This window comes from Odocoileus virginianus, chromosome 13 (genome assembly GCF_023699985.2).
Source record: "Odocoileus virginianus isolate 20LAN1187 ecotype Illinois chromosome 13, Ovbor_1.2, whole genome shotgun sequence".
Taxonomy (NCBI): Eukaryota; Metazoa; Chordata; class Mammalia; order Artiodactyla; family Cervidae; genus Odocoileus; species Odocoileus virginianus.
This window is the reverse complement of record NC_069686.1, coordinates 38530202-38555153: the sequence shown is the minus strand read 5'-3', so window position 1 is coordinate 38555153 and position 24952 is coordinate 38530202. Positions and strand designations below refer to the sequence as shown.

The following is a 24952-nucleotide window of genomic DNA, read 5'->3' as shown; positions in this document are numbered from 1 at the left end:
CCAGTCACGACTGAGCAACTGAACAACAAAAACTAGAAAAAAAGCAATTACCACGATTACAGGGAACTAATTCAGAATAAGCCGGACACCTCTCATGTTTTCAGGTTGCCTGAGTAGTCTCTGGACTGATAGGTCAGGGCTGTGAATGGAGCAGGGACTGAGATCTCCAAGTTGCCCATAACCTGATACTTTAGCCAACTAACTATTTGTCATGAGTGTAAATGACTTGGTCAGCTTATGATTTTAGAAAAGCATTTTTAAATCTTCAGTGGGGTGTTAAATGTAGTAGAATTGCTAATAGTGCATTAGAAATACCCTGCAGTTTCCAAGATTACTTTCTAGGAGGTAGGATTTCTAAATATCAAATACTGTGTGAACACAGAGGAGACTAGAGAGAAAGCCATGTGGTAAGAAGAGGCCTGGGTTTCGGGCATTCTGATGTGAGCTTAGATACAGCTCTACCAGTTACCTAAATGGTCCTGAGTGGGTGTATTAATTTCCAGAGCTCCTCAAGTGGGAATATTAATTCCCACTCAGAATGATGTTAAATGCAATACTATAAATAGATAGGACTTCCCTCGTTGCTCAGTCAGTAAAGAATCTGTCTGCAATGCAGGAGACCTGGGTTCGATTCCTGGGTCAGGAAGATCCCCTGGAGAAGGAAATGGCAACCCACTCCAGTATTCTTGCCTGGGAAAATCCCATGGACAGAGGAGCCTGGCAGGCTACAGTCCATGGGTTCGCAAAGAGTCGGACACGACTTAGTGACTGAACCATCCGCCACCAGAAATAGATGATACATAAAAGAGGCTCAGTAAAAATTAACTTCCTCCTCTCTGTTCTCTGTATTAAATAACCTTATGAATTTGGATTCCACCATTACCAAATTGTGGTCATTTGACCTTCATTATTATATACCTATCCATGAATTATCCATAAATTAAGGACTTATTAACCAAGTTGGGGATTAAAGGATAGTATTAATATATTTAATGAATGAAATAGTTTATAACTATTTTTTATGAACCTCAGGACATTGCATACAAATTGTCATATTTGATCATAAATTAATATTAACTGTTCATTTTAGGCAGGAGTTCTACTTGGAAACATTTTAAAGGACTTAATTTGGTGAATAAACTTGAAAGTCCCCCTCTTCTCAGTGTTTCTAAAAACTATAAACTCAGACATTCTTCTTCTACCCTCCAACCCACCAAAACACTCAACAGTATTAATTAGTAGAGATTTTTAACAGTCTGTGAAAAGTTGGACTGAATCACACCTATTTAATATTATCCCAATACTGAAGCTGTTACAGCACTGGAAGGATATTATGTGGCTTATATGATACCATTCAGGAAGTGGTATCTCCTTACTAATACGTTTTTCCCTTGCCTGTCAGTTTGTAATAAGAACATTCTAGAAGATACGTATACTTTTTCTAAAGAAGTGGTGCAAGTTTCTCCCTGAACCATGAGCCCTTTATAGTTTCAGATTTAGCAGCCAAGAATAAGACCTCAGTGCTTAGTCAGAGCTGGAGAAACATACTGCCAGATCTTGGCATAGTATTAAGGAATTCTTGGAGAGGAGAATGGCTTCTGCTGGCATTACACCTATACACTATAATGTACAGACATTTTAACCCTGTGCAACTGTGGGGGGAGATGCTTATCTTTACGTCGTTATTTCAATAATTATTTTAAAGCAGAAAAAAATGTTCTTTTTTTTCCTAAAACATACTTTGTAATTATCATCTACCATCTTTGATCTTACATTAACTAGCCTAAAAGTGTTGACTCAAATAATAATCAAAAAAATGAAATTCTTTTTTTTTTTTCTGAGTGGATAATTTTTACTCTTTTTGAACATTGTCCCATTGGTCTTTGTATTTCATTATTCTTATATTCAGTGTGTGTTCTGACTGGAAGCAAATTTAGGAAAGAATTTATTTCTATATTGGCACCAAAATGTTTCTTTTCAATGAAATGTTTGTTGTTGTTGGACAGGTAGAGACATTCCTAATAATCCAGAAAAATCACCTGGCTAAATGAAGAAGTTTTTAAAGCAATGGGTAGGGTGCTCCTTCTCTAGACTCACTCTTTGACTTTTTTCCACAGGGTTATATTTGGCAGGAAGAGATAAAACTAGCTTTCTGAATGTTGTTCAAAACAGACGGAACTCATCATTATTAAAACTCATGCCAGATTTATTTTGGGACAGTCACTTTCTGTTTGTCATTCAGTATCACATGCACTCATGTTTTGATGGTATGGAGCAAAACCAGAGACAGCTTACAGTGTTATTCTGCAGATGTATAACCTAAGAAGTTGAGCCTGGGAACTAAATTTGGGAGGTGTGCCTTTCTGTGATGTTTAAACACTTTTAAGGAATATTCTTTCTGGGCTTATCAGTGTTAGCTATTTGTATTCTTTGGTACTGTCATTCTCTGTTAGAGTATTCTTTGTATATTTCCTTTGCCATATATATTTTATTAACCATTTCTGGAAATGAATTATTTTCTCTATACCCAACCAATATCCATGATATTTGGGCTGCATTTTGACTGGTGGAGTGGCTGAGGCAGTCAAGAGTCTGCAGCAACAAAATCTTTTTGAAAAAGAAGAATAATTTTTGGAAAGTGATCAGCAAGATAAAATCCAGACAAAGGCAGTGCCTGATCAAAATTTGAAAGATAATAAAAAGGAAAAACTAGGTAACACCAAAAATATGAATATTGGGGAAAAGATTAAACTGAGTACAAAGTTTAGGTAAACTTTAGTAATTGTGGAATACTTTGAAGTTTTTTTCCCCCTGAGGAAGATTAAAGAGGAAAAGGAGGAGGCCTGTCTCCCTTCCTAGATAACTGAAACTGAGTATGGAGTTCTTGAGCTTGTCAATACAGTTGTCATGTGGTAACTAGCAAATGGAATCTCAAGTATGAGGCAAATACATGCTTCTGTTACATGAACTCTTCAACCAGTGTATCCTTAAAAGTACAAGTTTATTCAAAACATTTAATTCTGTATGTATTATGGATCTATATAAAATTTGTCACATTTAGAATAGATTTACTCTAGTCCTGTAGTATTGTTCTCTAGTACTTAAAAATGTTTCTATCTGAAGTGAAGATGAAAGGAAAAAAAAACCCTCAGATAGTGCCACTGACTAAAACTGCAGTAATGTTGATCAGCTTAGTCCATTTGAAAAAACTGTGGTTCACTTTATGAATTTTTCCTTAAGTATTATTGTTAAATTCATCCTTTCTGTCACAGGTGAGTCAGCTTTCTACCCCAAATTATTTATCATTAATTCCCATACTGAAAAAATGTTGGAATATTGCACTTAAGTTAGCAGGACTTTTTCAGCTTAAAGTAGTTACTACTTAATAAATGTTTGAAAATAAACCTAATAAATGCCTCGTATTTGCTTATTGCTTATTGATTTTCCCAGATTTCAGCTCAAGTCACATGTTACCTGTACAAATACTTAGTTAAAATTTGTCCTTAAATTCTTATTTACTCATTTTTTATTGGTTCAACAAATATTTTTGACACGTTATGTAGTAGGCACTGTTCAAACCACTTTAAAAATAACTTTTAGTCTTATTCTAAGATATATGTGAAAGCATAGGTATAATGTTTTTGTATTTTTCTAATATAAATTTTTATGACTATATCACTATTAAAAATGTTTAATGGTCTATGTTCCACCTGAAACAATTTCACATGCCACCAGTAGCACTTTGGGAAAGACTGCTTTGGTGTTTATAAAGCACCTTCATACTTAGATAATCCAAATAGATAATCTCAGTGACCCATAAAGATGTGCACAACTCTTTCCATTTGGAGCTCAGGAAAGAGGCATTCCTAAAGACACAAACCACAAGCAGTTAAACCAAGGCTCGACCCTGGTCTCCTAACTCTCACTTTAGTACTCTTTGCATGATACCATTCCCCAACAACAGAAACTGATGACACTGTAAAAAAAAAAGGGATGGGGAAGTGAAGAAGAAACAGGGGCAACTGAGGTCAGCTGCTTTCTCTCTGCTGTGAAATCTGTGATATGGCTGTGCTCTGTCTTTTGACCTTTGTGTGACAGCTTAGCCTCAGTACTAAGTACCAGCAAAGGAATCACCAAGAGATTTAATCCTGTTATCGGGGATTAACACCTGAAAGGAGTTTTGACACCTTCTCTAGTTAACTGGCTCAAAAGTGATCTAGGATCTTTAATCCAAATTCTTCTAATATATACTGTAGCTCACTTTCAGAGGGTCATTCTGACTCTCTGAAATGTTTATGTCTTCTTTTATGTCATAGACTTACTTCTGAGATACACTCCATGCTACTGTGCTGACCTCAAATCAAACTGAATTTAATTATCCAATCTCTAATATGTGCCTTGTGAACAAAATAAGCAGCCATAGTTTCAGACTTGTTCAGGAAACTCTTAAACATCCACCATATAATCATGTCTGGCTTTATGGGTATGTTTCTAACCTTACTGAACAGGCTATAGGTCTAGTTATGCCAAAGAATTATTATATCTAAAGAATCTGAAGGAATGAAAGAAGGGATTTAGAAGTTAAAAATTCAGCACATGTGTATATTTATACATGAGATAATATGTGTACTATAAATACATAAAGTTTGGTTATCTTTCTAATTCCTAAATCATATAGGTACACAGTTATACCATGATAGCCATTACTATTAACATCATCATTGTTAGAATGAGAATATGTTGGCCGATTATGAGTAAAGATATATTATAAAGTCCTCCCCCAATTTCTCACCAAGATAGAAATCAAATAACTTATGAAACTTCTGGCTTGTGAATATATAGGAATATAAGATTATTAAATTCCAGATTAAAATAGTAAGTATCTTAAATTACTTGCTCCTTCAGTGTAAGTTTTATTTAAAAATATGTATGTGTTTAATCTTTTTAATGTTATATTTATGTATTTGATTCCCAGTACTTTCTTTATTTACAAGTTAGCTAATTAATTTATGAGTGTTCATTAAATCATTAAATATGGTTTATATTTGACTAGAAATGGAATTTATTTTGTGGTTCCCTGATACCTTTGTAGGGGGTTATCTTTAGAGACTTTCTTGAATATTGTGTAAGTGGATAAATATTTTCCCCCCCAAAACACACACTCTTCATGTATTATATTTCACAATACAGAAGAGTACTAAAATTCTGAAACCAAATAAACTGAACATTTACCTCTGGATATATATGCTCTTATCATATTAGAAATACAAAGTGATATGTATCTTATAGTTCAGAAATCACTCTCATTGCTTTCTCTTTCAAGGTCATTGAATTCTTTATAAATAATATATCTTATTATGAGTACCTTAGAACCTTAGAGGCATATTTAAATGAAGAAATCATGGTGGAAAATTAGTCTTAAAAATCACCAGAAAATTATTCAAGTATAAAAAAATTTTTTGAAGATAAATTTGAGCAAGCATCATCTAAATTTCTGTAAATAAAAATTGGATTTATAATTTGACCTAATTTTTTGAGTATGTATATATAGACAGATATACTCACATGTGTATGTATATATGCATATACACACATATACATCTCTATATAATATATGTATATTTCAGCATATATTAAAGTTGGTGTGGTAGAGGAAGGTTGCTTTGGAGTCATCCTGAGTTTTGACGCAGGCCATTTAACTTAAACTCATTCCCATCTGTAAAATAACAATACTAGTGTGCATTATTACCACATTAAATAATAAAACAGTGACTTCTACATAAAAAAAAAAATGTGCAGGAAATGCTTTTACTGCCCCTTATTACTCACTTAATTAAAAATAAAAATAGGTGATTTTTTAAAAATCACTTGATCTAACTTAGTTTTTAAAATCGAGACCATTGGGATAAGTTTTCATTGTGGCATGTTGTGTTATTTCACTGTGAATCTGCTTCCTGTTGCCTGTATCAGTCCCTTCTGAGATCTCTCACTATACCAGTTTGTATCTAACAGAAGCTCCTATTATAGGAGAGCTTCCTCCTTGGTGCCAGGTAACTAATTTAAATATAAGGGGAATTAGCTATAAATTAACATAAATTAATTGTGAGCTATCTTTCATAATTTCTTTGTGTGAGTGAGTACAGGATGGAATCCCATTTCTAACATTAAATGTGAAAAGGTATCCAGGCACCTTTAAAAAAAAAAACACATGGATATATTCATCTTACTTAAGTTTTTCCAGTCACTCCACTAAGACACTTGACTACTCCTGTAGAAATATTATTGGAACAAAGTTATCTCTTGTTCTGGCACATAATAGATTGAGTATCCACAGTGAATTTGTGTATGTAAGGTATTTGGATCCTTTGGGACAAAATACAGAAGTCATGAAAAGGAAACTATTTCCATTATTTGACTGTTATTCTCACTGAATAATTAGAAATGCTTGTTTTCAGACTTGACAATGGAGACCCTTTGTTAATAATCATCACTGTGTACTAGATTTGAAGAGGTCAAAGAAAGTTATTTATAAACGGTATTCGTGAGTCAGGAAGATTCAAAGACAAAAGTTAATCATTTCCTTGTTTATTAGAGTGTATTTTCTTACCCGTTAGGTTTCTTGGCAACCTCTGAATTTTTTTTATTAAAGGAGTGCAGGGTGGGGGAAAACTGGGTTAAGGGGTGGGGGGGGTACTTAATTTGAAGCTATATTTACACAGCAAGCAATACTGTTTCTACTGAGATTGTGTTTAAGATCAGTAAAAGTTACAGTGCTTTTCTAAGTGTGTTTTTATTTGCATGTTAAATTTCCTACTTGTTAACTGTTTTCCTTAGGAGAAGTGACTTCAAGAACTATGATAGAGAGTATTAGAGGCAGGTAGCAAAGACTTCGCCTCCCTCCCCACCAATCCCGCAGCCACCAGTTGGTGACTCACAGTGATGAGGCGGCAAGTGTCATAAGGCCTAGGCTGGCAGTGTTAAAGCAGGACCTGGGGAGGACACGCCCATCAGGTGTAGCCACACCCTCTCTCCGCATCCCTAGGGACGACATGCAGCCTCCTGCCCTACTCGTTTTTTTTTTGTCTGGCCTTGGCAGAGCCTAACACACACCTATGTGATACTAGCTGTTCTGTGCTTGGCCGTGTTCACCATGCTTTTTGTATTTTAATTCTCACAACAATTCTAGCAGGAAGGTAGGTATTAATGTCCTTGGGAAATTTTTCTTGAAGTGTCTTTATTTTTAAAAGGCAAAGCTTTGGCTAACAGCAAAGATTTAACAGACTAAATAGTTCTCTAAATTATCCAAATTTTAGGAGGCTCTGGAAATTTAAGGGTGTTATTCATGCTAGAAAGTGAGAAGGTCAGATGCAAACTTCTGTGCGCTGGCTCCAAAGCCCAGCTCACCGTCACTCACCACCGCTGTTGTTCATCTGATGGAATACAGATTCGCAGGTGCTGAGCATCAGGCAGTGCAAAAAGCAGACCAGGATCTCTGACTTAGATGATTTTGTGAATTAAAGGTTATTTAAGTTCCAACTTTTGTTCTTCAAACATTACTTTGAAAATGTTGACATTTTGAAAGCCACCCAGTCTTTCATTTCCGTTGATGTTGCAGCCTGGAGCCGCGGAATCAACCTGTGCCCCAGCGAGGACAGGACTCTTCACAGGACAGTGAGAGTTAAGCCTCCCTTCCCCCAGTGCCGTACAAGCACCTGCTTGTCTGGCAGGAAAGTAAAAACAGTGTTAACAATTGCAGGTCTGGGTAATGTGGTCTGGTCTTCATGCCTTCACTCAGGTGGAGCCCGAGAAGTTGAAGACACTAACGGAAGGTTTAGAAGCCTACAGCCGAGCCCGGAAAAGAAACAGAAAGTAAGCACAATTTTTTTTTCCCGTTTTGTTTTTCAAGGATATACTTTACTGGCTTTCCTTCAAAGGGACAATGAAATCTCACTGACTTAGTCCATCTTGAGCCCTACCTAAGTACAATTTAATAGTTATCATCCAAGAGGACCATTACAGATGAAATAGCTCCTACAGAAAATATTTTTTGAAACAATTTATACTGTGTGTGGGACTTGCCTCTTCATCAGCTCTTCCCTTACTCCCTCCATCTCTATCCCTCTCACTTGAGGGGAAAGAAAATATGATTAATATTCTCAATATGTAGCAATGAAATAGTCTCTGAAAGTGTAGTGGAAGTGTATCCCTTTGTAATTCAAATACTTTGGGAGGGGGAATAACCCCCCTTGTTGTACACATGTGAATAATTTTGGCAGATTACCTGTTAGTCAAAGTGATGATAAGTAATTATTTTCTTGGAGCAGGGGCAATAGACTTTCTTTGGAATTATAATATGAAGTTGAACTTTGGGACGTTATTCTTAATTATTCAAGTTTTTCCAGATCTTTATATTTTGAGTAAACGTAGTATTGACAAGTAGATAATGTTCATTACACAACTTGTATGTAATACAATGTAGTCATATATCATAACTATTATTTCACTTTAAGGTAGAGAACTATAAATGTGCTTCTGTATATGTACATGGGAAATTATGTTAATATATATCATCAATATACCTACTCAGCTACTATAATTTTCATATTATCAAATGTCTAAGAATTATGAAATTGTAATGATTAGCAGTGTATCTTGTATAAAAGACTTATGTAATGATAATGACATCGCAACAAATTTTGGGGAAACTCTCTTCACCTCACTAGAATGTTTCATAAAAGAGATGTCAGCTGCAGTGGGTTAACTCCTGTGTGCCTATGTTCAAGACTCCTTTGGAAGATGGCAAGTTGGCAGTGGTTTTGGTGAGGGCCAAGTGAGTTGCCAGATTCACTATAGATCTGATAAAGCACACAGTGAGTCAAGTCCCCTCTATTCTGACTGAAGTGACACAATGAAGACCTTAGTAGTAGGATAAAGCCTATAAAATTAATGCAAGGTCTGGATGAAAAGAGGGAAATTGCAAGCTACCTACATCATGAATTTTCATTGGCCATTTGCTTTAGAATATTGTTCAATAGTACTTGTTTATTAGAAGTAAAATATCCCTGAAATCTTTTCTTCAGTGAGATATGCTAGTTAGCTGGATTATGTGAAACATATCCAAAACTGTTGATAACACAAATATTTAGATATACTGCCTTGAAATGAGCTGTATTTTCCTCATAAATTTGCTATTAAGCAATTTCTGAAAGGTAATAAGTAACAAACAGCAACGTAAAACATTTCCTTCAAAGCCAGCTTACTATTTGAGGTGAATTTATATGGGTCCTAAGTAGCGTTATCTAAAGGAACCGAGGTAAAAGACAAAAATATGAAGCAAAACAGCTTTGTTTATCTGACTGTTGTCTAAGTAGAAGGACTTGCCTTATAAATGCCTAGTAGAATACTTTACATTTTGCATATATGATTTAAAATCCATTATTCTATTCTCCCAATCAGAAGATGGGCCAGAATTACTGAACCCATTTTTGATGAGGACACTCAGACTCAAATAGCTTAAATAATTAGGTAAAGGCCACATAAGTGATAAATGATATGTTGAGCCCAATCATTTATTTATTTAATCATTTATTTATTTCCCAAGTCAAGGAGACTGATTTAGCAAAAGAATCTATGCCAACCAGGCACAATGCTATAGTCCCAGGACTTCACTGTTTAGTGAAGGAGGCAGATTTAGAAACAAATAATTAAAATGTTAAATTTTCAGTGACAGGAATAAGTGTAGTATATTTTGGGATCACAGAGAATTGACATTAAACTCGTAATGGAAGATGTCCTAGAGGAGATGATATCTCAGCCAAGCCTTACACGCTACATAGATATTAGCCAGACACAGGAAATAGGACACAATGGGATGGGTTGGAATAGTGTTTAGATGAGGTCGGCAGTTAGATTTGGAGGACAGGAAATTGTAAGAGATGGAAACAAACGTATAAGCAAGAGCCAGACCATGAAGGGCCTGGTAAGGCCTCAGAGGTCTTTACATTATTGGAAGTGCCTAAGGGGACAGATGGTTGAATTTTTCACTTTAGCTATGGCTGTATGGAGGATAAATTTTAGGGGAACAGTATTGGAGGCAAGGACATCCATTTAGGAGGCCATGTCAGAGAACAAGAGAGGAGGAAGACTCAAACCAGGCGGGAACCCATGAGAACAGAGAAGAAAGACTGTGGTCAAGAAATATATAGGAGATAAAATTGACAGATCATCATGGTGATTAGTTGGAATGTAAAAGAGAATAGGTAATCAAAGACAACTCTCAGGTGCTTCTTAGGCAGTGGAAGCAGTGAAATGGGGCACACAGGAGAAAACTGTCGAGAGCAACGTGAGGTTCCTGTGATTCCACAGACACAAGTCTGAAACTGGGAAGAAATGGTCTTTGACTATGAAAAATGACTTCAGTCACACAGAGGTACTTTGACCAATTTGAACAGTGGATTAAAGAGCAAATGCTGGGGCATTTGAACATTTACTAGAGATAATGAAAGAGATGGAAATAATGATCAGATAGGAGGAGGAAAACCAGAGGGTAGGGGAATAGGGTGTTAAAAGCCAAAGACCAAGAATTTCTGGGATAATACAATGAAAAACAGAGGTCCGGTAAGAGAAGATCTGAAACATCTCCATTTGGACTGGGTAGTTTGGAGGCCGTTGGTGACCACAGTGAAAACAGTTTCTGGTAGAATAGCACATATAAAAATAAAGCGGCCATGGATTGAAGAGTAAATAAAAAGGAATAGAGAGAGTTGGTATCTATTATTTACTCTCCTTTCTACCCTTTATGTGGAAAGTTCCCAAAGAGTAACTGGAAAGGAATTTGAGCTAAAAAATATCTGGCTAGTTTTATAGACAAGGAGAAAGAAAGTAAAAAAGGAAGGTGGCATTGGAACAAGGTGGCTGAAAATTTGGGTTTTGACCTGAGTTCAAATGTTTCCATCACTACCTAGTTGTGTGTACTCTTGAGTATGTTGTTTAACCTCTCTAAGTCTAAATACTTCATTCCTAAAGTGTGATATTAATACCAACCTCCTAGAATTGTTATAATATAAAGAGAGCCTTAGCACAGTTCTTGGCACATGGTATTTAGTAAACCATTATTTTTCTTATAAAGATATAGGTGAAACAAAATGATTACATATTTTTACCGTTTGAAACATTCTGTCACCATATTCGATGTTTAGAGCATTATATAGTTATTTAACCCTCAATAGGCTATAATCATACTATACAATAAAATATCTTTAAAGTGATTTGCTTGTTACTGCCTAATCACAAAAGAAATATTTACATATTTATTGAATAATTACTTAGGGTTATTTTGTACTTAAAAGTGGAAATAGCTCCATTAAAGAAGAAATTTGTGTAATGATATGATTTTTTTTTAAGTGAGGATCAGATCTCTTTTTATGTACATATATATGTATTCAGTAACCTTATTTTTGTGAATCTGGAAAGTGATAAAGTGATAACGTAAATGTAAAAGTGCTTAAGTAAACACTTTAAAACCAACAAATGATACTTGTATTAAATTTTCTTTATTTTTTTAAATTGAAATTAGTTGATTTATGGTATTTTATTACCTCAGGTGTACAACATAGTGATGCAATATTTTTATAGATTAAACTCTGTTTAAAGTTATTATAAAATACTGGTTATACTCCCTGTGCTGTATATCTTTGTATCTTATTTTGTACCTAATAGTATGTACTTCTTAATCCTGTTCCCCTATCTTGCCCCTCACCCCACCCGTTCCCTACTGGTAACCACTAGTTTGTTCTATGTATCTGTGAGTCTGTTTCTGGTTTGTTATGTTCATTTTTTGTTTTTTAGATTCTGCATGAAAGTGAAAACATACAATATTTTTATTTCGCTAACTTACTTCACTAAGCACAATACCTCCCACGTCCATCCATGTTGTTGCAAATGGTGAAGTTTCATTCCTTTTTATGTGTAGTAGTCTTAATGTGTGTAATATATACATTGTGGTGTATGTATATACACATACCACTTAATCCTTTCATCTATTGGTAGACACACTTAGGTTGCTTCCATATCTTGCCTATTGTAAATAATGCTGCTGTGAACATGGGGGTACAGGTATCTTTTTGAACTAGTGTTTTCACTTGTGTTAGTTCTCCTCCCTCCAGATGTGGGCAGGGATATGCACACTGGCAATGACTGCCTCTGCCCTGGTCAGAGGGTCTGTGCATCTCTGTTCCCTCTAAGTGTGTGCGCTCTCGTTGGCAGTGGCAGCCTTTACTATAGTGGAGGGCTGTGCCAGAGCAAGAAGAGCTGGAACAGGGGCCCAGTGCAGGCCAGAGAGTGTGCTGGCAAGCCAGCCAGCACCAGGCTGTTTCCAGTCTGCTGCCCCTCCACTGTGCTGGAGCAGGGAGGCAGGTGGGGGTGGGGTGGGAGTAAGCAAGTCTGTGCACGTGCATGCACAGTTCAAAAGCAGAGGCTCGATTTCTAGCAGCTCTCCAGTAAGCTCTACCTGTTTTCAAACCAGCTAAGGCGCTCATCTTCCCAGAGCTGGACCCCAGGGCTGGGGTGCCTGAAAGGTATATTGAACTCCATGCTCCCCAGGGAAGATCTCCAAGCCTGTGATACTGCCTTCCTCTTCTGTGTGTGGCTTTTCCTCCTAGTAGCTTTTGCTCCCTTCCTTTAGTTGTAGAAAAGTCATTATGCCAGTCTCCATGTCATTTTCAGTGAGAGCTACTCAACATGTAGGTGTATTTTTGGTATATTCATTGGGGGTGGAGGTGGGGAGTAAGCTCAATGTCCTCGTATACTACCATCTTGATCTCTCATGTGTTAAATTTTCTTAAATCTGCATACTTTCCCTACGGATTAGGTTTTAGAATCCAAGATTCTTGACATTTAGGTCTGATCCAAGTTTGTTCTGGTCTACATGAAGTGAGTTGCTTAAATTCTGAACTGATAGTCCAGAGCAATGTTCAGTTCTCACTTCCTTTTTATTTCTCATACTATTCACAGATGTGTACCTGGCTTTTTTTTTTAATTAATGAAGATAAGGATAATGTGTGACAATATAGGCAATGAAGATGAGAAGTGGCAATTATCTCCATTAATAACTGGAAATGTCATTATATGAACATCTATTGCTTAATCAAGTAGCTTTTAGAGTGTCCATTAGTAAAAATGTTTATTATTAAATGTCAGTGGGGAAGAGAAAATAGTAGAAGAGACTCCACAAGGAGGGCCTCTGGACTAGAAGATTGAATTTTGACTAATTATTCATTTCATGGACTCATGGAGCTTTTTCTTCCTCTTTTAAACTCATTCTTTCCTGACTTGACCAGCTAGTGTGAATATGGTATGCAGATTTGACATCCGGAAAGTCTCTCTATACCTCTTGATTCCCATGATATATTCATGTATCTTCATGGCCCTTATCTCCGTATTTATTCTCTCTTCCAAAAGTAGTCATTTCACCCTCTAATAACTACTTAAGTTTGTTAAAGGAAAAACATACTAATTACCTTAAACTAATACAAGGAGTTTATAAATATTTTAAATATCTTGTTGAAGAATGAACTCACAAACTCCTAAAATTTTGTCTATTCATTCAGCAAATAATGTTGAATTATTTTTATACTTTAATGGTGATGCTGTTGAGATTTTTCATATTTTTTAAAATTTTTTTTTCCATTTATTTTTATTAGTTGGAGGCTAATTACTTTACATCATTGCAGTGGTTTTTGTCATACATTGAAATGAATTAGCCATGGATTTACATGTATTCCCCATCCCGGTCCCCCCTCCCACCGAGATTTTTCATATTAAAGGACAAAACTTTTATGACTCAATTACTTTTGAAGACTATTTATAATTAAATATCTTCTTTGTCATAAAATTATAATTGGTTTCACCAAGTTTCCCTAAAAAATGAAGTGTTCTGTACAAACAGCTGTTGTAATACCTACTTCATTGAGTTGTTATAAGGATTAATGAAATAATATATATAAAGATTTAATACGATTCTTGGCATATATAAAAAAGTGAAAGTGTTAGTCGCTCAGTCATGTGCAACTCTTTGTAATCCCGTGGACTGTAGCCTCTGTCTATGGATTTCACAGACAAGAATACTGGAGTGGGTTGCCATTCCCTTCTCTAGGGGATTTTCCCACCCAGGGATTGAACTCAGGTCTCTCACATTGTAGGCAGATTCTTTACCGTCTGAGCCATCAGGGAAGCCTTAAAATATTCAATAATACTGGCTATTTTTGTTATTAAAGATGAGAGACCAAGATTCTCTGATGGTTTTTAACTGAAATATTTTCTTTTTTCTTTTTAGACATTTAGACTTCTATGTAGTCAATTTTAAACCCATAAGATAATATAATAAAAATGTATAACAAATATCTTTTAAAACTTATCTTCATACTTTTATACAAATACAAAAGAAATAGTAAAGATAAAGCTGTTTAACACATTGCACAAAGCGTAATATTGTCAGATAGCTGAGCAATATGTGATACTTGTCAAGACCTTTGCTAAACAGTCCACAAAAGGGGCCCTGACCCAGCCCAACTCTAGTTCAGCTTAAATAGCCCTACAGAGTCCTGGGATTGCATTCCTCCCCAGAATCATGCTTAGCAAACTCCTTGGTGGGAAAACAACTCAGCCTGACCCCATGAGATGACCAGGGCCCTGTAAAACTGGAATAAATAGGTGAATAAAAGACAGCATGTGAATAGATATCAACTTGGACATACTCAAAAATAGCAATAAAAGGAAAAGAGATAAGTTGTAGAATGGTACTTATATCAGGACACATTTGATATGATATATATTTAAAAAACACATAAAAGGCAATAATAAGTACTGTTCATGGATATATAAAATATTAACACACACTGTAGGAATGCACAGCTTCTCTTGTGGCTCAGATGCTAAAGAATCTGCCTGCAATGCGGGAGATCCAGGTTCCCTCCCTGGGTTGGGAAGATCCCCTGGAGAAGGGAAAGGCTACACACCCCAGTATTCTTGCCTAGAGAATCCATGGACAGAGGAGCCTGGTGGTCTGCAGTCCATGGGATCGCAAAGAGTCGGACACAACTAAGCAATTTCACTTTCTTTCTTTGTAGGAATACACAACACAGTTGCCTTTGTGGAGGAGGGTGGGAGAGAATGAGACTAGGAATTGATATCAAATGGGAACTTTAGTTAAATTTTTTAATAAAAAAGAATTAAAAGAAATATGTAATTTATTAGCAGTTTATTTTTGGAGATAGGTTTGATCGAGGTTGATAACTTATTCTATGCACTTTTCTGCATTGTTTACATTTTTAAAGTAAATGGGAAGAATATAAAAACTGTAGTCTAGCTTTCAGGCCAACAAAAGATAAGGTTGATGCTGCGTTGCTCTTATAGTTCAGTTACAATCTTTTCTTTCAGTTAAACTGACTTAAGTGCATATAAGTTTCCCAGAACACAGAGCCGTTGTTTTAGCTTTGGACACATGTTTATTTAGACACCATATGGAGCATCCACGGTGTATATACCTAGCAGTATACTACTCAACGATTATATACAGAAACTAAATGCATGAATTGTCCAGTCCTGGTGTATGAGGATAAAACTTGGCGAGGACTGTGGTAAAACCAAAAGGCCTCATCTAGAAGCATTCCACTAAAGTTCAAATATGTTTTTAAACACAATGTGAGCCAAACTAAATGGGACTATGAGCCAAATTCGTCTACAACTGCAAATTTCCAATCTCCATGTGAATGCTGGGCTAGGACTTAACTCTTGGAAAGCCATTTACCTCTACACCTTTTCTAGTGATTGTCGTGATGAGATAAATGAAATGAATCACCTTAGTAATCAGAATAATTGGGTAATTCTTTGTATGCATCAAGAAGGAACAGTTAGAGTGGACATAATTCCTAGAGGTGGATAGTGTGGATTTGCCTTGTTTTAGCAATTAGTACAGTAGCTTCCTAGTTAAGCATTTCAGTCACGGCAGATGCTTCGTGTGTTAAATACCTGTAGTGGTATGCTGAAAGTGAAGTGAAAGTGAAGTCGCTCAGTCGTGTCGCACTCTGCGACCCCATGGACTGTAGCCTACCAGACTCCTCTGTCCATGGACTTTTCCAGGCAAGAGTACTAGAGTGGGCTGTCGTTCCCTTCTCCGGGGATCTTCCCAACCCAGGGATCAAACCTGGGTCTCCTGCACTGCAGACAGACGCTTTACCGTCTGAGCCAGCAGGGAAGCCTGGTATGCTGGGTAGAGACAAAAGGTCAGATGAGTGACAGACATCCTGAGACCATTGTTCTTTATCTTCTCAAACAGTTTTGTCATTTTGTTTTTGGGGAGGCGGGGGCAGGGAAATGTGGCAGAGCCTCAGGTGTGGCGAGTTAAGCTGTTTCCCACCTGGAATGACAGTGCACCAGGATTTCCGCCTTCATGTGCTGAGCTCCTGAAGCCAGGATGCTCCAGAGAGGGCAGAGGGAGCTCCCTAGTGGCCAGAGCCTGCAGTTTAGAGCCCTTCCTCCAGCCACACAGCCGAGAAAGACAAGCCGGCACAAAAGGCAATGCGGAGCAGGCTGGAATCTAAGAGCACAAGCTCCGCCTGTGGAAACAGAGACCCATTGCCCAGCTTCCTTACAAAACCATCAGACAGCCGAAGAAACATGTGGAAGGGAAAGAATCCACTTTCCCTAATCATGTGCTCAATTTTTTTTCCCTGTAGTTATGTGACCTTATCACTGGTGTTCAGTCCTGAGAATCCCAGAGTGTTTTGTCATCAGAATTGTCCAAATGTGAATATAAATTGACTTTCTGTCATGGAATTGGTACTTCTGTTTTCTGATTAGGGAATTAAATTGAGATTTTTGTTTCTTTAATTTTTTAATCTGCTGTGTTGTTTTCATTAATTCCAGAAGTGGAAAGCTAAATAACCATTTAGAAGCTGCTATTCATGAGGCCATGAGTGAACTGGACAAAATGTCTGGGACTGTAAGTTAATTTATTTTTCCATTATACTGTGTTTCTTTGAAAATAAATTGTATTATACTTTTTGGTAAAAGTCTCTTAAATATTGTCAGTCAACTCACATAGCAATACTAAGTTAGTGGACTCAAAAAAGACTGATATCAGAAAAAATTAAAAAGATCTTAAAAAATAACCTAGTGGTATTAACTGTGTATCTTTTCTGAGGTAAGTAACTTTTTTCCTCACATAAAATACTTTTTAAATGTGTGCAGCAAAACATTGAAGTTAAAATCATAGCTTTTGGGCGTTTGACTCTGACAATAGCAGTGATTATTAGTGTTGCCTAAGTATTCAATAATATAAATTTCACTCTACATAGAACAAAAAGGGAAATTGAACATAGGGTCAAGATCAAGAGTATATAGTCATCTCATTTCCTTTCTGCTATTACCTAAAAAAAAATTAAATATTTGGCCCCAAATCCTGTTGTTAAATTATTGATATTTAACAGTATAACGTCTGGTTTTAAAGTGTCTACTTACCCTTTACATTTTTATTGAATGTTGCATGTAATAGTGTTGAATGTGAGTTTAATCATCATTCTCTAATTTGCATATTGACTAACATAAACACTCAAACTAAAATTTTGATAATCTCTAAAAAATGTGAATTATCAAAAGCTAATCAGCAATGAAAGGGTGATTTCTTTTACTTTTAGTTGATATTGTGTTAACAAGGTTATATGAATCCTAACAAGCCATCCAGTGGCTACTGAATGACAGAAGTTTTTACATATTCATAGTGTATTGGTATTGGTACAAGAGTTTGTGATCTAAACCATCATTTCAAAGATGGGTAAATTGAGGCCCTGAGATGTTTAATTTCCTGCTAGAATTATAGGAAAACTCTGGAGCAGAGACTATAAACTCAAACACCTTCTGTGTGTATGCATTAGTCACTCATTCATGTCCTACTCTTTGCAACCCCGTGGACTATAAACCACCAGGCTCCTCTGTCCTTGGAATTCTCCAGGCAAGATACTGGAATAGATTGCTATTCCCTTCTCCAGGAGATCTTTACGACCCAGGGATCAAACCCAGGTCTCCTGCATTGCAGGCAGATTCTTTACCGTCTGAGCGACCAGGGAAGCCCCTGAAACACCTTCTAGGGCTGGGCAAATAGTATCATTACGTACAGGGGATCAGGTTTAAGTGAAACAGTGATTTTAGTGGATTAAGAAATGCCAACCAAGATGCCCTGGTCAAGGTAGGCTACGTACCAACTCTCAGTCTTAGAGGCTTAATGCCTTAAAAAGGCTGTTCCTCATTTGGGTCTCATTCTGGTTGAGGAAGTCTTGCTTCACACAGTCATTCCGGGGCTCAGGTTCTGTCCTTATCTAGTGTCCCCCATTCCCTAGGGCCTCAGAGTGCTCCGTCACATCCTTAGCATCCAGCCCAGCAGCAAGAGAGAAAACCAAGTACCCGGAGGACGGCAGGATAAGGTGTTATGGGCCAGACTGGGAAGTTCATCTGTTTCGTTGACTTTCCACTGGTTTGACCCAGTCATGTGACCTTCTTAATTCAAGGGGACTGGTAAAAGTATTGTACACCATGCCTGCTCAGGAAGAAGAGAAATGTGTTTGGCAGGCATCTCCTTAATCTCTCTCTCAAGATCTTTGGCCTTTGTGGCCAGCAAGCAGTCAGGAGTGATGGGGGCCGTGGCAACCTGGGGGCTGTGTTCTCTCTAGAAGGAGCTTCTGCTTCCATGCTGCAGCGAGCTTGAGCCATGTGGGGAACTGTGCCAGTGTTGCAAGATCTTCCCATTTTTTCATGAGACACTGCAAGTCTGAAAGTAAAAATTCTCATTCTTTAGGGTTGCCAGCTATTTTTAAAATATTAAAACACCGTAGGGCTAAACACAATCCCTTTCTAAGCTGCATTTGGTTCACAGGTTACTAATTTGCAGCTTTGAATTAAAGCTTCTTTCCTCAATTTTAAAAAGGTTTCAATGGACTCTTTATCAGAGACTAGTGGTTTTAAAGAACATATATGGAGCATTTAGAAGGATGAGGCACTGTGAGAAACTCATTGGTGTTATTTTTTAAATGTAATACTTTAAAAAGTTTTCTGGGGATTTCCCTGCCAGTCCAGTAGTTAAGACTTTGCCTTCCAATGGAGGGGGGTGTGGGTGTGATCATTTTTCAGGGAATGAAGATCCCACATACATCACAGCCAAAGAATGAAAACATAAAACAAAAGCAATATTGTAACAAATTCAATAAATACTTTAAAAATGGTCCACATTTTTAAAAATCTGTAAAAACTAGTTTTCTGTATTTGATTCTGAATAGCAATGGTCCTTGCTGTTACATTATCTTTACAACATGCAGTTGAGCCAAGTTGTAATGGATCTTCAGAGCTGATTTTGCCCATCTCTTCTAAGCCTGAGTTCTATGATATCACATTGGTAGCTTGAAATTGGCCATGGTAAAAACATTTATACCACAGAGATTGGCATACACTACAATGGACTTATATTTCTCCACGGGGAGCTGGTTATTAAGCGTGTACTATACCACTGCCTTGGGCGCATCCTGCCTCCCCTGGATCTTGACCTTGTCCCCTCCTGTCAGTACCACAACAGCCTCAATACAATGTGGGACACCTGACCCACCTCTGCCCCTAAAACCAGACCTGCTGTCTGATACCTGGGAATCAAGTTCTGCTCTTCATCCACCTCTGTGCAATCTGATGTATAGCCTTAAATGCTACTAGCTTCCCTGTTAGTATATAAAGATAAGTTGTATGCATTACTTTTCCCAGATTACACAAGTTTAGATTTGCCAACAGATGGTAGGGGTATTCTGTTTTCCATCCTTATTCTCCTCATAAGTAAACCTCCTTGGGCTGAGCTGTGTGCATGTTCTTATCATCTTTGACCCTTCTTAGTAGTTATGAAATAAGTCCAGTGATGAAATAAAGAAGAAAATGTTTAGTATATATTTATCCACTTTTCCAGAACCCCAGTGAAGTTAGTGATCCAGGGATCTCTGATGGGAAAGGTCTTATTTTCGTCTTCAATGGACAGCAGGGGTAGCAACTGCACGTCTCCTTTCCCACTTTGATTTTTTTCCAGTTCCTCTTGTATTCCACTGGTTGGGAGATCCAGAGTGTTGCTCTGCTTGTCATTTCGAAGATTCCTCATCCCCTGTAATGACTGTAGGCACACTGAGATCTGAGTCTTGTAAAAGTGTTAAATGCCTCAAGATAGCTGTGATTGAAAATGAAAGCCAGAGTCTGCTACCTACCCTGTTTCCTTGTCAGAAATCCTATGGTGTTTGTGATTTCAATCTCTGTTGTTGTTGTTTTTTCCCTACCTCTTTATTTTCAGGTTCACCAAATCCCACAGGGAGACAGACAGATGAGACCCCCCAAACCCAAGAGGAGGAAGATCTCCAGATAACAGGGACTGCTCCACCAATGTGCAGTGTTTATTAAAGGAATGTGCACAGATATGTCTGTAGATAAGTATTGATATAGCCACTGTTATATCAATATTTATTCTATGGCAGATAGTTACCACCACCACAGGGTGCTAAAAGAAACAGTGATACAATATTTTTTTGATCAGGAAGGATAAAGAATGCTGGAAGACCAATCAGAATCCCTGAATGATGAGAGTGGTAAATGGTCAAGAGATTACGGAGAAACTCTTTTTCTATAATACTAAAATTGTGATTATAAGAAATAGTCCAAATGTTTCTGAAGAATTTTCAATGTTGTATATAGAAAATACAGAATTTCCTGGTGACATCAGAAATGTAAATATTGTACAATATTGTCATGTACAAGCGTACCTAATGCACACTTTATCTTTTATTGTACAAAGAAATAGTGTACAAAATTCTTTGGTTTCTATGGAGTACACCTACCAGAGACTACAAGTGTAAAGTGATAAATAAAAATACAACCTAAATGCTTTTCTATGATAATGTAAAAGATGCTGTTTTTGTATTTAACAGCAGAGAAAAGGCATGATGATGTATTACCTGAATTATGACATACACTGCACACCACCGAGTGTCCATTTATATTGTCTGTTTGGAATGAACCTTGCCTGGAAGCACTGGACTTGATTTTGGGTGTCTAGGAAATTGAAACCTTGCAGATTTCTAAAGGGATGAGGGCTCACAGATCTAAATTAAGAATTCAGAAACTGCAACCATTTGTTGCATATTTTTTTTACCTAAGTTTTAAAGTAGAATAGGTTTTATAAAAAAATCTTAGATGGGATATTTTACTCAGTCATTTCTGTAGTTAACATTTGATAGCCACCTGCTGAACTAGAAAACTTACGCTGCACCACCATTAATGCTCAGAGTTGAGGTTTTTTTGCAAACAGTACCTGACAAGATAACACTTTCTGTTTCCATACCTGGAGGCAAACCCCCATTTTGAAACATTTATCAGAGGTAAGGTTGATTATACAGTTTTTCTGTAGTAGCAAAAATAAATGCAAATAATCAAACCAAGTTTCATATCCATTCATCAGTATTACTTATACCAGAAGTTAAGGTGGCTTACAAAATTATTAGCAATGGTAATTTTTTATCAGTATTATGTAACATATCAGATTTATTTTATTTAAAGAATTATTTATACCATTAACAGATTCTTATATATATTAATGTGGCTGAAATGTGCAGGTTGAATCTATTAACCAAATTATTTATATTATATTAAGTAAAAAAATGTGAAACAAATGTAGAGAGAAAATACTACATTGCAAGTATACAAAACCTAAAACTGTGAGCCATTGTAAAGTACAAGGTTATTAATAAGAAATGTAGCACAACATAATTTTCCGTCTTTTTTTCACATTTTCTTCTTCTTCTTTTTTTTTTGTGGTGGCGGTGTAACCCTATCTCCCAGGCGATGGAGCCAAGTTTCAGCCCCACCCCCACCCCCCGCCCCAGCCTGAAATTGATTGGGTTGGATTCTATTGACGGATAGTCAGGAAGGGATTCCTTATCCTTTTGTTCTGGTATAGAACCACCAGCCCCAACTCCAAACCCTTAACCCGCTGAAGAGGACTGCCTCTTCCCCCAGCTTGGGGCTCCAGCCACTGGGAGGCCCTCCAGCGGCTGACTCTGAACCCCTGATGTCTACCACCTCCCTCTCCTCTCATCCACCTCTGCAGCTCCTCCATCCCGTGATGTAGCAGAGTTCCAGTCACTCAGGAAAAAGGAGACCAAGGTCATTCCTCCACTTGATTTCTCGGGGCCACAGCACAGAGCACTCCACGGAGCTCGCTTTTGGTATCAATAGCTCTCAGTTCTTCCCCAGGTCTCCTGTGTCTCTGTCCTTTCCATTTCCACCCTCACTCCTACCTCCCAAGCCTGACAGAAAGCAACTGGCTACACTGGGCTCCACAGCCCGGAGGCAGGAACCCTTCCTTCTAGGGGTCGGTTGAGTTGTCTTTGATGTAATAGTGGGATTGCCTGCCTGGTCTTTCCCACAGTCCCCTGAAGTCATCTTCTGTGTACTTTAGTTGACATATTTTTGTTATAAGTTGATATGTTTGGTATGTTTAAACCATTAATGTCTCCTTTTTTTTTTTTTTTTTTTTTTTTTGCACCAACCTGCTTTTTTCTTGGTTTGTCTACAAAGGTGTTTTTATTTACAGATTCACAGCATATGTGTGTGTGTGTGTGTATTGGGTATGTCTATGTATATGTGGATGTTCGTGTGTGTTGACATGTGGAAGCTTTTTCTCTTCAGACTAAGTTTGTGTCTACCAAGCCTTCTTTTGGGTATTTTTGAGCTAATTAGGTTTGTGCTTTCCCCCACCCATGTATACTTTACATCAGTAGACCATGTAAAGTATGTCTGTGCCCATGATTTCACTGGTTGCTTACCACTGGTTGTGAGTTCTAGGTATTGTTTCAGTCCACATGGTTTTTTTTTTCTCTCTCTTCTATAGTTCTATGGTTTCATGTAAGCAGTTAATGTAAATATTGTTAGCATTACAAGTCATGCAGTGCTGTAACATTTCTTTTTAAATGTTGCACCTACTTTACAATTAAAAAATTGGTCACTCATACTTGAATTTTGCCCATAGAGCCATTTCTTTCTCTTTGTATTAAAGCCTATTCATTTTTAAAAAATGAAGGCTAGCCCTCTACATTATTACATTTTTTTATTCCCCAGAATAAAATTTTTTCAACAAATCGGAGAATGGAAACAGAATGAAAAATTTTTGCTCATTTAAAAAACATATAGCCCCTCTTCGAAAAGGAAAACTAATTTTATTTTGTGCCCTTTAACAGTCTTAGGATGCACAAGAAGAATAAACTATACCTTTAAGTGGTTTTTAAGATTATTTCAAATGAGTGAAATCTAACTGAGCAGCTCTTATTTAATTTGTCTTGTTTGTAGTATTAAAAGCAGTCAGGGTTTCTGTTTATTTAAAGGAACATTTTTGGTTTGTACTTTTCAGTCCTATTGTGCATGTAAATTCTTTGAGAAGAATATTCATCCCTTGTGACATCATGGGCCACTTTTAGTCTTTTATTTGAACCCCAACTTTGAGTTATTTGCTGTGTCTGTTTTTTAAGTAAACACAAGCTTCTTTTTTGAACCTAACACTGCAGAATTTTGAGATGAGTGGAGAGTGGTTTTTCTGCTTTCTGTAACATTTATGAAGATTCTCAGCTGACTTATCCCATGAGATGATTCTTTTTCGTTTCAGACCATGATAACATATTGTAGTTAACTTTGGAAATCATCCATTGAGTTTGCAAAGTTCCCTTGTAAATCACAAGTGGTTTTGCATTGAGATTTTTAAATCTAAGATGCTTAACATGCTGATGACTTTACTCTTTCTGAAAAGAAAGCCAAGATTTTAGACCTTACCAAAACTCTGATATCTTGTTTACTTTGCCCATTTTTGCCCAAATGGTGTAATGCAAGACTCAGAACTTCTCATTGTCATATATAAAATGAGTGGTGCATTACTCAACTCATTTGGGGACCATGAACAAATACTATCAACCAACCAGAACTGTAATGTTGAATTATCGTTTATCTTTTTCTTTCATTCATACTATCACATTTGCATTAGCCAAAGAGATAAGAATATTAGTAATTCATATGTGTAAACAACCCAGAAGTGAATATTAAATCAGTGAGCCAAAAAGCAATAAACAACTCAAGCATGGGAAAACCTGCTAACAGTGGGGAGTCTGATGTAGAAAAAATATATAAAAAGCATTATCTTCAAATATGAAAGATTAATTTGTATCTACTGTAAATATGTATTATCAGCCTTATCTGCTTTTATACACACTGTGTGTGTACCTCAGTGACCTTTTATAAGCCGGAAAAATGGTTGATTTAATAATTTGTTATGTAAATACAAAGTTGTCTATAAATTGGAAAATTTGATGCCAAATGGCTTCACAATATACAAATGTGTTTTGTAACATCATGCCTTTATGGATTAAGTATAAATATACTGGACTGTCTGTGGAGAAGAGTAGCAATTTACATTTCACCTGCATATCATATGGATATTTTTGTCCAAATGGTTATCCTATTAGAAAAAGAAAATGACCTGAACATTTTCAGTGTGAAAAACAAATATGGTTTTGAATTCACCAAAACTCCTTTTCACACTCAAGAGTCTGTTCAATTGCGCACTAAATGCCTTGTTTTATGAGATTTCCATAGGAGATTCATTGATTCAGGATTGGGATCTACCTAGGAAACCTCCCCAAACTGAATAATTCTACTTTAGAGATAAGCTGAGCATCTTAATCTCTAAATCACAGGCAGGGGAAGATCCACAGCTTTCTTACTGCTTTTTAACTTATTTTCTGCTTTGTTTCCATACTTCATGACGAGCCCCACATAGACAAAGAGGGCCTAGTTCTTGTGCACCAAGGTGTCTACAGAATATCACTTCGACTCGGGGTTC

The 24952-nt window shown here is 36.9% G+C and overlaps 1 protein-coding gene across 9 annotated transcripts in view; it reads left to right on the top strand.

The window, feature by feature from the left end:
• Positions 1-24415, top strand: part of MBD5 (methyl-CpG binding domain protein 5) — a 470032-nt gene extending 445617 nt beyond the window's left edge. For 6 of the 9 annotated variants that reach the window (XM_070476233.1, XM_070476235.1, XM_070476234.1 and 3 more), the window contains 3 exons: positions 7757-7869; positions 16924-16999; positions 20366-24415. In XM_070476233.1, coding sequence (XP_070332334.1) covers positions 7757-7869; positions 16924-16999; positions 20366-20437 — 261 coding nt within the window. In that variant the 3' untranslated portion in view covers positions 20438-24415. The remainder of the gene's footprint in view (positions 1-7756; positions 7870-16923; positions 17000-20365) is intronic. The other 3 variants (XM_070476237.1, XM_020880144.2, XR_011490988.1) reach the window with 2 other exon arrangements.
• Positions 24416-24952: the final 537 nt, after the last annotated feature.